Consider the following 14606-nt stretch of genomic DNA (forward strand, 5'->3'; position numbering starts at 1 on the left):
ACACACTAGATCACACTGATTTCTGTGTTTGTGCTGTTTCAGCTGCGGCTCTGGGGAATCTGGTGTCAGATCTGGCTGGACTCGGGTAAACCACTCGAATACTGTGTGTGTTTGACTGCTTTGTGTGTGTGATTAAGTGAAAGGTTGTGTGTGTGCATGTGTTTAAGTGCTTTGAGTGTTTGTGTGTCCGTGTCTGAGTGCTTTGAGTGTCTGTTTGAGTGCTTTGAGAGTGTGTGTGTGTGAGTAGGTGAAATTGTATATATATGCGTGTGTGTGTGTGTGTATGTTTGAGTGTGCATGTGTTTCTTTTGTGTGTGTGTTTAACCTAGCGTGTGTGTGTGTGTGTGTGTGTGTGTGTGTGTGCAGTTTAGCAGGTTATGTGGAGGCTCTGGCGGTGCGTTTAGGGATGCAGATTCCTGATTTAAGCCCCAGACAGGTGGACATGTGGCAGACCAGAGTCTCCTCACACATGGTGAGAGTCAGAGCCAGCACTTATAGTTCTCTATAGTTCACTTTATTATAAGTGATTTATTTTATCTTGTCTTTTCAGACAGCAAAGGAATACGACTTTAAGAAAATGTGGTCATATCAGTTTAATTAGGAGTTTCTGTAACGTTTTAGTTCATTTCTTTAGAAAATCTTTATTAAAATTATTAAATATTTATTTCATATAAAATGTGTAATCTATTGTGTGTTTTAATTCTTGTATAATGCATATAATAAACTGATGTCATACAAATGTGTGTGTGTGTGTGTGTGTGTCTGTGTGTGTGTGTGTGTGTGTGTGTGTGTGCAGGGTAAAGCCATCGGCGTGGCCATCGGGTGTATTCTGGGAATGTTTCCGCTGCTCTTCTTAAGCGATGAGGAAGACAAGAAACCCACGAAAGACTCAAAGTGACCTGCTTTTCACGGGCATGACAGAAACTGCATTTGTTTTGCCAAAGCATCTGAAGAAAATCCTGCAAATGAACAAACGTGCACACGGTAAACCGCATCAAAATAAAAAAATAACATTAAACAGTAGAGAGTAGCAAACAACCTTAGCTAATAGTTAAACGTTTAATCTAGCGATGAAGAGTAGATGTGTTCTAATGCGCATGAGTTTGCTTTACGTTCCTCCTATAAACACTATTTTAAAGGCCCGATCACATCGAAAATGATAACGTTTTTATAATCATGTTTTAGAACGATGCTGAGGATTGACGGTGGGGTTTTTTTAGCTGATGAATGGTAAAAGCACTGACGGCCAATCAGAATCGGCGATGAACATTTAAAAAGACGGAACACTTTTAGACTATTTACAGCTGCTCACTTCATGCGCTTTTTCTGATCGAATAGCTATCTGATTGATTATGTGGTTGAGTGGAAATGGAAACGTAAATTGACGTAACCTAAAATCTAACGTAACTTAAATGAGCATATTATGTGAGATTTAAAGATCCGGTGGTATATCGGTTTAGTGGAGATGCATTTATGTGGTCAAGAGTGGAAACGTAATTGACGTTAATCGACTTATCCTAGTTAAGTTTGCATATAGCACGTGATTTGAAGATCCTCCGCTATATCGGCTTAGTGGAGACGCATTTGTGGTAAATGAATACATTAATTGACATTAATCGATGTAACCTACACAAATTTGCATATGATATGGGATTTATAGGTCCCTCACTATATTTGTTTAGAGAGGCGCATTTATTTGGTCAACTGTAAATGGAAACGTTGAATGACGTTAATCAACGTTATCTTGTTAAATTTGCATATAGCACGCGATTTGAAGATCCTGTGCTATATCAGTTAACCTTACTTGACGTAACCTAGTTAAATTAGCATATTACGTGAGATCTGAAGATTGTACGCTATATTGGTTTAGCGGAGACACATTTATCAGGTCAAGTGTAAATGGAAATGTTAATTGACGTAACAGTTAAATATGCAAATAGCACGCGATTTGAACATCATTCGCTATATTGGTTTAGAGAAGGATTTATGTGGTCAGGTCTAAATGAAAACTTTAATCGACTTAACCTTGTTAAATTAGCATATTACGTGAGATTTGAAGATTTATGTGGTCGAGTGTAAATAGAAACATTAATTGACGTTAATCGACATAACCTGATTAAATTTGCGCTATATATTTCGCGCTACATCAGTTTAGCGGAGACTCATTTATGGGGTTAATTGTAAATGAAAATATTAATCGACGTAACTTAGTTAAATTGGCATATAACGTGAGATTCTATGCTATAGTGGTTTAGCAGAGACACATTAATATGGTTGAGTGTAAATGGAAACATTAATTGACGTAAATCGACGTAACCTAGCTATATTTGCATATAGGGCGCGATTTGAAGATCCTGCACTATATTGGTTTAGCGGAGATGCATGTATGCGGTAAATGAAAACAATAGTTGACATTAATCGACATAAATTTTAGCATATTATATGGGATTTGAAGGCCCTCACTATATTCGTTTTGTAGAGAGGTGCATTTATGTGGTTAAGTTTAACTGAAAATGTTAATCAATAAGACATTAATTAACATTATCTAGTTAAATTTGCATATTTCACACTATTAAAGATTCTGCACTATATTGGTTTAACGGAGATGAATGTATGTGGTCAAGTGTAAATGAAAGCGTTAATCGACTTAACCTAGCTAAATTTGTATATAGCATGCCATTTGAAGATCCTCCGCTATATCGGTTTACTGGAGACGTATTTGTGGTAAATAGAAACATTAATTGACATTAATCGACGTAACCTTGATAAATAGGCATATTATATAGAATTTGAAGGTCCCTAGCTATATTGGTTTAGCGGAGACACATTTATGTGGTTAAGTGTAAATAAAGAATGAACGCATGAAGAGACCATCTGTAAGTGACCATCTGTAAACTCCGCTAGTCTACACGCACATTTAGTCCGCATTGCAGTGCTCATTATTGATGTGAACGGGCCACTTTTTGACTTTATAGTTTGATCTCTCATGTATTTATATTGATTCTTGCGCTTTAGTTTGAGCAGCATGCGTTCCTGTAGATTTAGTGAAGGTTATGAAGTATTATTTTCATATTATCAGCTCAACTTAAAGAACATGCTAATATCTTTGAGCTGGTTTTAGCGTCAGTAATGTTGGACTGTAACTGGAATGGCTGTAGTTTTATTGTGAACAGCACAAGCGTTCTCTCTCGACTCATGTGTGGACGGACACCATCGATGCACCTGTCCTGATGAACCCGCAGGTGTAGACGGAGGTACGGCGGCAGAAATGTGTTGAAAACAAACAGAACAAATGCCATAACGTAGGATATGATTTATTGTCGTATTGGATGATGGAGATGTATAAAAATATTAATAGCTGACACTTATTTCAGTTGATATAGAAGTATTTATTTATATTTAGTTGAAGTATTGTGATAACTAAAACTGATTTTATTTCATATTTGAGCATTTCACTTTGTTTTTAACACTAAGTTGTTTTAAGTTTTCTAATTTGAGTTCACTCTATTAAAATATATTAAGTAAAAATAAAATGATGTTTATTAAAAATGAACAATATTAATAATTCAAGAATATGTTGGCAAAAAACACTCATTTTATACATTTTCATAAATCATATTTATTTTTTTGCAAATATACTCTTTAATGCACAACAAAAACATGAATTATGAAAATGAAAATAAATTCTTGATGTATTAATAATTATTGTTATTAATATTGTTTCCTGCATTTCTCATTAACAAAAACTAAACTAAAGCACTAAACTATAATCTATTTCCGTTTAATTTGTTGCCAATATTTTATTTTATTTAAAGTACCAAACGCTTATTTTTGTTTCAGCAAGATCCCAGAATATTGTTCTAGTTTACGTTTGTCACATAATAACTAAAACTAAATCAACTTTTATTTTTTATTTTAGCTAATTAATCAAATTTCTCATTTGAATAAGTTTAATAAAACAATAAAATAAATGAGAAATCTTTGCAACTGGCTGAATTTTCTTAAGCTTTAGTTCTTTATTTGTGATATCAGACAACATTACTAATTTCCATTTAGGAAAAGTACTCAGATTAAAACTCAATCAATCAATAAATGAGTACAATTAAAAATAAATCAAGAAATTAGAATAAAATAATTAAACATTTAATCACAATTAAATCAAAAACACAAGATCTAATTGGAAACATCAGAGCTTGTACAAGAGCTCTGGCTGTTCATTAATGTTAAGATATATTGATATACAGATGATCATCTCTCGTGCTGATTTGCTGATATCTGACAGAAATACCTCTGGGTTCATGTTTATGTTATTTTGTGTAACTTATGGGGAATATATATAAATACATATATAAACAAATACGCCCAAGAAATGCAGTACTAATTTAGCATATCATTATTAGACACTATGCATTCAAATATCCGTGTATATAATTCTTGCACAGCCGTCTCTGGTGGTCTACTGCAGCTGGAAATATTTTACAGTATTTTGCAAATTATTTTTGTGAAACTACATGGAATATTTGTACTTTTTATAACATCATTTGTCACTCCACAGAAGTGAAAACTCTTCAAGCACATGAATCTGAATTTGCTTTATTGTGTAAATGTTCTGAATGTACGTTGTTTTGGTGAACATGAAGCTCTAAATGTTACTCTTGTTGCGTTTCGTTTATTTGTAACTGGCGTTGATTTGGTTTCGGTTATTAGCAGCAGGTTCTCTTTATATTGAGTGCTGTTCAGATTAATTCTAGGTAACACTTTAGTAGAATGTTAACATGAACTAACAACAAACAGCTGTATTTTTAATTAACGGAGAGTAATAAACACTGCAACAAATGCATTTCTCACTGTTCATTACTGCAGTACTTATGGAGTCTTACTGTAATGTGTTAACAAATTAAGAATGAAACACACACACTGCGGATGATCTTAATAAAATGCCTTTATTGACAATATAAAAAACACACTGCATTATTATTATTATATACAGTCTATTTGTGTTCAGTCTCTAATTCTGAACTCTGACGAACAACAAACCAAACACAGCAGATGCTAATGGGCGAGTTAAGGCGGGTTAACCAAACTGTGCATGTTTGTGTGCATAAATAAACACATTGATCAGCTAAACGCCTCTGGAACACACACAGAATATCTCGGTTTTCTTTTTTAACGCGTGCTTCCAGAATATTTTCAGTACTGCTACATATGTGGATCATTAGTAGACAAATGAACACTGATCTCCGCTGTTCACAGCATATATCTACATTCTTAAAAATAAAGGTTCTCTATTGGCATTGATGAAGAAGCTTTCAGATCCGTGGAAACTGTTCAGGATTTCTGGACGCTGGAGGGGGAAATACACTTGATTTTTGTTTGAATATTTACATATTTGGCTGCATCTTACATGATTAGAATTCAAGAGTTGTTTTTTTTTTTTTTTTTTTTTTTGTTTATTTAATTAGGAATTAGGAAAACACATTACTTTTCTTGTTTTTTTTTTTTTTTTGCCAAATCAGTTTCCACTCTGTTGAGCTGAATTAACGTACAAAATCACTCCCTGACACTAGATGGCGCTTAATGAAAAACAGAAACACTCCAGTACACAAGGTGGCGCTGCGCAACTTTACTGTTCAGACCCTCGCTTGCTGGGCAGAAGTCGTCACTCTCAGAATTTTTCCTTGTGTATTTATCGCATACATTACTCCTGTTCTGTTTATCCTCCTCGACTATAGCATACAAACAAACAGTTATAAATCATAAAAGAAAATTACATGATGTAAATCCTGATTAATCTGCTCAGCTAAAGAGGTTTTTGCTTAAACGCCACCAAGTGTTTTTCATTGTAATTTCAACAGCTCAATGCACGACAAAAGCAGCTCTCATCTCATTGATCGACCAATTTCTTTAATGCAGCGCGTCAAACTAACAAAAAAACGAGCCAGAAACCTATTTAATAGATTAGATGTGGCTTAAGTTGTTTTGAGCTTCGGTGTGCACACTCACATCAGCACCCTTCATTTAGTCATGATCCACTAAACTTTGGTGATAATCACATGCGATAATCATCAGTGTGCACGAGTCTTGATGGTGAAAAACTCCCTGCACAGATTTCCATCATGTTCCAGCTGGTAAAACACGATCGCCACACAGGTTTATAAGTGCTTATTACAACTACAAAAGACAAGGAACCTGTTTTACATGCAGGAATTCACTAATCTGACCACACCTTTAATATGGCTCTTTTATCAGTTTGATTGTTTGGGCAACCAATAAAGGTTCTTCTATGGCAGGGTTGTTCAAACTTGTTCCTAGAGAACCACTGTGGCCTGGAGAGATTAGCTCAAGCAAGACTAGGTCTTCAGATTCTCTAAAAGGCCCTGGTATACTTCGGACAAATCTTTTAAAATGCCAGTGTGTGAGAGCCCCTGCGAGTCTTTAAATCTCTCCGCGAGTGATCGCACAGGTGCGGATATCTGTACTAGCTCTGCTACTCCACCCTCTAGTGCATAGGTCTCAAAGTCAATTTCTGCACAGTTTTGCTCCAGCCCTAATCGACACACCTGATCCAACTAATGAAGGTGTTCAAGAGTACTCGTGAACACCTTGATTAGTTGGATCAGCTGTGTTAGAAACAGGTTGGGACAGGCTGCGGCCCTCCAGGAATTGACTTTGAGACCTATGCACTAGCGTGTTCAGGCTTGTTCTGCGGTTTGACCTCCGTGGATATGATATACGAATTAATCGCACGCCAGGAAGGCGGAGTTCACACCCAATAACTGAGTAATCATCACAGGACAATGGGAGCTCTACAGTTTTAGGAGCCAAAATGAACTCCCCCAAACTTTGTTTTGGCCAGATTTAGCTCTAATTCATTTCAATTCATTCTTCATTTTTGTTTGAAGTATACCATGGCCTTAATGCTGGGTTGATTACACTTTGTCCTGAAGGGCCAGTGTCCTGCAAAGTTTACCTCCAACCCCAATTAGACTCACTTGAACCAGCTAATTAAAGTCTTAATAGTCATACTTGAAGCTTCCAGATAGGTGTGTTTTGGCTAGTGGCAGGACAGTGGCCCTTCAGGACAGTTTGGAAGCTCTTGAGCTAAACTATACTAGAATCTACCAGAGAGGTGTTTCCAGAGCTGTGGTACCAAATTAAGTTCTGGAGGACCGGTGTCCTGCAGAGTTTACCACCAACCCCAATTAGACTCTCCTGAAACAGCTAATCAAGCAGTTACTGGGCACACTAGCAACCTCCAGAGAGGTTTGTTGAGGCAAGTTGTAGCTAAACTATTTAAGACAGCAGCCCTCCAGCACTGAGTTTGGGCATCCTTGAACAAGACCATACTTGAATCTTCCAGGCAGACGTGTTGGTGGTAGTTGAAGCTAAACTCAGCAGGCCATCAGCCCTTCAGGACTGAGTTTGTGCACCCCTGCTCTGACAGCTTATAAAACATGTCAGTGTGGGGACTCCTGTTAGACACCTCCCTGCCAGAAGGTGATTTATACCAAGGGTCCCCCTTGATTTGCCTAAGCCCTGCTCACACTGTGCGATTTGAGCCATGATCTGGTCGTCTGAGACAAATTTGGCAAATCCTGAAAGATTCCTGTAATCCTAGCCTAAAATCTTTGATCATTGGTTCGACCTGTTCATCTACAGCCTCTTAATGGCCATAATGATCAGATTTTCCCTCTGATGAAGTTCTGGCAGATTCAGAAGATTTCAGACTCTTGCCTGATTCGGTTATGATGAATCTGATGACACAATCAGCAGGACAAATTCAAACCACCCAGGGGAAATGCCAAAACAGCCTTTTCTGGTTTTATTATTGAGGCAAGCTTTGAGCCAGATTACCGCTACAGTTTGTTTACCGTTAAGTACCATGTCAGAACACAGGATAGTGAAAGTGTCGCCTATGAATGATGTCAAACTCTACACGAAATTTCTACTATGTCTGTCTCTTCTTAATTATCAGTCTGACATTATGAAACTGAGATCTTGCATTGTGACACCGGGATCATCTTTGTGCCGTCTGACATGCTACGATCCTTCTGCATTATTAAAAGCGCACAGTGTGAGCTGGACTTTAGGGCCTAAAAAAGTCACTGCCCCCCATTAAAAGCAAGATCAGACACCCCTGTTCTGTCACTTCTGTATATCCCCCCACTCTCCCCAACCCCTTAGAACCTTTACTTTTAAGACTGCATTTCCTCTTCCTGTAACGAATAGTCGTCCTGCTCCACCTTCACTTGTCCGGCTGCGTCTGCATCCTCCTGCTGGCCGCCAGACTCTGCGCTGGTCTCAGGTGTCCGCTGACAGCGTGCCTGATGCTTGAGGAAACTGTCCCTCCAGACGATCTTCTTTCCGCAGACGCTGCACTCATACGGCCGCAGGCCTCCGTGTGTCTTGACGTGTTTGGTCAGGTGGTGCTTCATCTTGAAGCTCTTGGAGCAGACGGGGCAGCTGAACGGTCGCAGGTTCAGGTGCTGCATTTTGACGTGGCGGTCGCGCATGCTCTTCAGCGTGTACGCTTTGCCGCAGTGACAGAAGTGGACTTTGGGCGTCGCAGAGAGAGGAGAGCACGGGGAGGACGAGGACGACTGCGAGACCCAGGAAAGCTCAGACGGCAGCAGGGGGCGCTGGGAAATCTGCCCCGTTGCCTTCTCGATTTCATCATAGGTCTCGAAGGAGAGATCCGTTTTGTCGTCCTCGTCCAGCACTTTGTCATCTAGCGGCCATTCGGTGACGCTCTGCCACAGTCCGTCTGTCTCCTGCAGCGACTCCCTGCTCTCGCTTTCTCTGAGGCTGCCGTCCGGCTCGGCGACTCCTGAGAGAACACAAGAGCAGACAACAACAGTCAGAAACACCTCAGTGCTGCGCCGGCCATGTTTCCCCGGTGGACGGCAGCTAAACGGCAGTGATGAAGAAGCTCCACTCACCGGCCTGGTGCTCCTCATTTTTCACCCTCACTCTGTCCTCCTGGGAGGGTTCTCCCACTCCTTCATCCGCCTCCATCCTCCGCTGCTCCTCCTCTTCTTTCGCTCCGCGTAGGCGAACTCTTATTCGGTGCCTCGCAGCGAAGTCTAACTCTGGCGGGCTGACGAGTGACGGTAGAGGTGGAGCGCTGCACCCGTGAACACTTGCTGCATTGGAGCCGCATTCAGAATCCGGTCGCAGGGGGAACGTCAGGGTGCTTCGGCTCCACCGGTTCTGCTGAGGGCGCCTCCATGTGGCCAGCGGTGGCAGTGCGCTGTGTGGTCTTTTCTCCAGAGGTTGTTCGGTTGTTGTGTCCTCGGGATCGGCAAAACAGCAGTCTGAGCTACTGGGAGACTGGTGACTGGACGAGGTGGCGCCGCCGGGGCTGACCTGCGCTAGGGGTCGCGACCTCTTGAGGATATCCGTGCACTTGTCTACGATGTGCCACATCTGCAGGAAGCTGGCCACGGTGACGTAGTTGATGATGTCATCACGTACTATGCTGAGCTGGCCAGTGTATGCAGAGTTTAAGACACTCTCGAAGGCCAGAGGGTCCATGACGGAGGGTAGAGACACCGTGGTGACGTTCTTGAGTAGAACCTGCCAACAGCAGAACCGCAGTGTCAAGAACTAACCCAGATCGAGCTACGATGCTTTTACTTACCGCGTTAAGAGAACTACTCTGGTAATGCATGCTATTGACCTTATTCTTCAATGCGGAAGTGCGCTTGTTTTAGAACTTTCGATTTACTTTCCTATGAGAGAAATGACTGAATAATAAACGGCAGAGAGTGCTCAAACTACTTGCTCTGTTTTGTGGATTTGGAAAATCTGAAAACTGATTGGCTGTTGTAACTTTATTAAACTTATTAAAAATTAATCACTTTCTGGCCATCGGATATTAGTCATGGATATATATATATATATATATATATATATATATATATGTACTACAATCGTGATTTTCGAGAGTATTGCAGCGCTTTGTAAATGTTTATTATTACCATTTGATGAGTCTCCACATACAGTTTGATAGAACGCTTGGGCCCGGAAGCTGCTTCGCGTGACGTCACACTTAACAAGCAGATAGTCGTTGTGTTTACCATAGCAACTGTAGAATCACCACAACAGATTAGTTACTATAGTCGTTGTGTTACCATAGCAACTGTAGAATCACCACAACAGATTAGTTACTATAGTCGTTGTGTTACCATAGCAACTGTAGAATCACCACAACAGATTAGTTACTATAGTTGTTGTTACCATGGCAACTGTAGAATCACCACGACAGATTAGTTACTATAGTTGTTGTTACCATGGCAACTGTAGAACCACCACAACAGATTAGTTATTATAGTTGTTGTGTTACCATAGCAACTGTAGAATCATCACAACATATTAGTTACTATAGTTGTTGTTACCATAGCAACTGTAGAATCACCAGAGTGGATTTAATCAAGTGCTTTACTATAGTGTGGTTGGAAATACTATTTTTTCATTTTTTCATGTGGGTTATTATTACTTTTTTATTTTAAAGGCATAGTTCACTCAAAAATGTAAATTTACTCACTATTTTACCCACCAGTAGTTCAAGACCTTTACGAGTTTACATTCTTAAGTCAGAATTAAGTTCTATATTATATTCTACACATTGACTTCCACAGTAGGAAAAACAAATACTATGGTAGTCAAACAGTTACAGGTTTCCAACATTTTTCAAACTATCTTCTTTTGTGTTCAACAATAAAAAATAAGCTCAAAGGTTTTGAACAACAGAACTATCCCTTTATGAAGTATTTTAGCATCTCAGTGAAACCACAGTAGTCGTTTGATGAAGCAGGCTCCGTAGCATCTTCAGCTGTCAATCAAACTTCAATCATTAATATGCAGATGAGCAGGCTAATGAATATGCAGATGAGCGGAGATTCACCTGGTCATGGAAGTAAGGTGAGGAGGCGGCCAGGACACAGCGGTGTGCCCGGAACACCTGTCCCTGCACCTGGATGGACAGGTCGCACAGCTGGCCCTCCTCCCGCTGCCGGTTCAGGTTCTCCAGCACAGAGGCGCGGGCGCTCGGGAAACACACCTGCAGAACCGGGCCGGGCGGAGCGCTGGAGCGGCCGAACATCTGCTCCATCCTGCGGGCACAGAACACACACAGAGACCCGCTGATCTCAGCGACTGCAGAATCTACTGAGGTAAAGTTGAGTTTATAGTCACACAGTGGTGGAAGGAGGAATGAATAGTCAAACATTACTTAGCCTAACCAAACATGTAGTGCGAGTAAAGTATCTGTTGTAAATATGACTCAAAGGATGAGTGAAAGTAGCTCCTTTAACAGTACTCAAGAGTAGTGTGTATTGCACTGTGAAAGGCTGATGCGTTCACATGCTATATATATACATGTGTGTGTGTGTGTGTGTGTGTAACGTGACGTTCTGTAGTGCGTTCAGTGATTGTGTATGGCCATTTGCTGATGTCCGTCATCATTCAGTGGGCATCACACTTATATATCCTCTATGGCACAGGACCGCCCAAACCTTTTTCTTATAAAGGGCCAAAAACCAAACCTGATTGAGGGATGTGGGCCGAATCTATACCAAACCGAATACATCAGATCGTAGATCATTACATTTGCCATGGGTAATTTCCTCATTTATTCACTAATATTTAATAATAACATTAAGCATTGCTTTAAATCATATGAACTAATGCTGTATAATTTATAATGAACTTATTACTACAGTAAAAACACTCTCATTTACACCACAGTGGAGTTCAGTGCTGAAAACACTAGTGGACCTGCCTCTGCCTCTGCCTTGATTTGCTCGCTGCATTGCTTTTTGTCAAGTGACATTCTTTCCATGTCAGATTCATCTACAACGTTTCATTAAATCATTTAACTCCAGTTGATTTTTGTAGCTCCACATTAAAACAAAGAAGCAAAGAGTTGTGTTCAAATGTAAATGATGATCTCTGTCAAAGCCATTCACCCCAACCTAGAGCCACACACAATCTGCACACATGTTAGGCTATTTCTGCTGAGAGTTATGTAAATAAATCTGCAGATGTGGAATTATTTGAGGAGTTTCATAACTAAAAACGTAATATACTTGAAATAAAAAATAACCCCTCTTTAACTGTTTAATGTCTACAAATGCAAATCCACTTATTTGGTAAATAAAGCAAGTCTCTGATATATCTACATATAAATATATCTATAACCCTTACCCTAAGACTGAACATATTTACACTGTTATAAAGAAATCATATCAACACTTTCATATCAGTCAATATTACTACTGAAATTCATTTTAAAACTGAATTAATTCATATAAATTTACACACAATTACATGAGTAAATCAATAAACTCCATGATGAGCTAAAGATCTGTGGACTTCTGCATGCACAGATTCCCTGTGGTCCCCATCATCCTCCCTCTCTTCTCAGATGGGATGGTGGGCCAAAGCAAAGGTAACCATGGGCCAACTTTGGGCATCTCTGCTCTCTAGTCACCTTCTGGTCAGTGATGTCCACTCTATAAACAGTCTCTCAGTCATGGCATGTAATGATTTGGTCTTAAGGTTGTTCTGTATGATGCAATTTGATTGGATGGAGGCGCAGTGGCTAGCACGATCACCTCACAGCAAGAAGGTCGCTGGTTTGAGCCTCGGCTGGGTCAGTTGGAATTTTCAATGTGGAGTTTGCATGTTCTCCTCATGTTGGCGTGGGTTTCCCCCACATGTCCAAAGACATGGTACAGGTGAATTGGGTGTGCTAAAAAATTGCAAGTGGTGCTCACTGCGGAGCCACTCGGGCAGAGCTGAGCTCCAGCAATGGGGAGCTTGACCTCCAGCTCCTCCTTCCTTGTGCTTCTTCCATGAGTGATGTCACTGGGGGTTGGGGTTAGGGGTGGGGTGGGTGTACGCATTAAAACAGCTTATAGGAGGAGGAGCGAGAGCTCAAGCCCCCCCTCGCTGGAGCTCAAATGGCTCTGCAGCGAGCAGTGTCTCAAAAGTTGACCATAGTGTGTGTGTGTGTGTGTGTGTGTGTGTGTGTGTGTGTGTGTATGGGTGTTTCCCAGTACTGGGTTGCAGCTGGAAGGGCACCCGGTGTGTAAAACATATGCTGGATAAGTTGGCGGTTCATTCCTCTGTGGTGACCCAAGATTATTAAAAGTACTAAGCTGAAAAGAAAATGAATGGACGGACGGAAGTCACCATAGACAAGAAAATCAAAGCAGAGAGTGCAGACTGAAGGAAAATAGAGGAGTAAAAGCGCAGACACAGCACTGAAAGTCTACAAGTGAAAGTAAAAGTACACATTTGTTTAAAATGACTTAGTAATTGCTGAGAAATCCAGTGTATTTGAACAACTTCAGACACGCTCTCTATATGGTTCACCACACTACTCTGAATATTGGGTTTGAAATGGCTTGTAGGACTTCAGAACAACAGAACTATTAAACAGACTGTGGACCATCATGTACTTTAACAGTCATTAGCTGCTAATAGGATTAGAATGTGCATTATATTTCTGAAGTTATATTAGTAAATCTGCATGTGTGAATATAAACCAGCTTCATCCCAATGCTCAACCTGTCAAATTCATCTAATAAATGAGGGGAAGCACATCTCATCAGCTCCAGATGTCTGTCAGACTGAACTACCAGCTTAAATAAGGGTGTAGAAACAGGGAGATCTTCAAATAATGGGGTAAAGCTTTATATTTACACATTACAGAGAAAGAGGAAGCACATCTCGTCAGCTTCAGCTGTCTATCAGAGTGAACTACCACCTCACATTAATTAAATTAGTTTTATATGTGTGTATTTGAAGGTGACACGGCGTGTTTGTAAGCTGGTAGTTGATTTCTGACAGACATTAAAGCTGATGAGATGCATGAGAAAGCATGACAGACACACAGCCTCCATTAGCACATCCAGAGATAGCACAGACCGTCAGAACAGCATACAGCCACACAACAACACCATCACTCCCTCCTGATGACACCCAAACATGCTGATATATCGCGATATCATAAATAATACAGCTTATTGATCATCATAAATCCCGCAGATGTGATGATGATGATGTGTGTTTACAGGAACATGCGACACAGCTCTGCTCGAGCGCCGCTCCGCCGTCCGCGCGCACCACACACGCCTGAATGAGCTGCTAATATCCATATCTACACATTATTAATCATTGATCCGCGTTATGAAACCAAATATGAACGTATTTATAATCTCACCTGCGTTCACCGTGATGGAGCTCTGCGGAACAGCGAGATAGACACGCCCCCTTCCGGAAGACACGCCCTATTAGGAAATATATAACTATATTGTATTTTTAAGTATTTTTATATAAATCGATGGATGTATGGATCAATAATATAAGTGCTGTGCCGTCATTTATTAATGTTTTGTTTATTAATATAATTATAATTAAAACTAAAATATTTTACGTAACGCCTAAATAAACGCCACGTGTGTGTGTGTGTGTGTGTGTGTGTGTTTGTGTTTGTGTTTGTGTTTGTGTGCGCGCTTTTAATGTATTTTAATGTAAAATATGCTGCAGGTTCATCTGTACAGCGTGCATAGGACAGTGTGTGCCTGCTACTGTTAGCC

General features: G+C 40.2%; 2 protein-coding genes across 2 annotated transcripts in view; one reads left to right on the forward strand and one right to left on the reverse strand.

The window, feature by feature from the left end:
* tmem65 (transmembrane protein 65) overlaps positions 1-1334 on the forward strand; it is an 8565-nt gene extending 7231 nt beyond the window's left edge. The window contains exons 5-7 of the mRNA XM_056479707.1: positions 43-85; positions 367-472; positions 797-1334. Coding sequence (XP_056335682.1) covers positions 43-85; positions 367-472; positions 797-898 — 251 coding nt within the window. The 3' untranslated portion in view covers positions 899-1334. The remainder of the gene's footprint in view (positions 1-42; positions 86-366; positions 473-796) is intronic.
* A 4162-nt stretch (positions 1335-5496) lies between these two features.
* Positions 5497-14304, reverse strand: zbtb22a (zinc finger and BTB domain containing 22a). The gene is made up of 4 exons (XM_056480110.1): positions 14231-14304; positions 10907-11114; positions 8940-9576; positions 5497-8827 (listed from the first exon to the last, which is right to left on the reverse strand). Exons 2-4 carry the CDS (start codon positions 11111-11113, stop codon positions 8196-8198), a joined length of 1476 nt encoding a protein of 491 aa, XP_056336085.1. The 5' UTR covers position 11114; positions 14231-14304; the 3' UTR covers positions 5497-8195.
* Positions 14305-14606: the final 302 nt, after the last annotated feature.

Source organism: Danio aesculapii, chromosome 19 (assembly GCF_903798145.1).
Source record: "Danio aesculapii chromosome 19, fDanAes4.1, whole genome shotgun sequence".
NCBI classification, from domain to species: domain Eukaryota; kingdom Metazoa; phylum Chordata; class Actinopteri; order Cypriniformes; family Danionidae; genus Danio; species Danio aesculapii.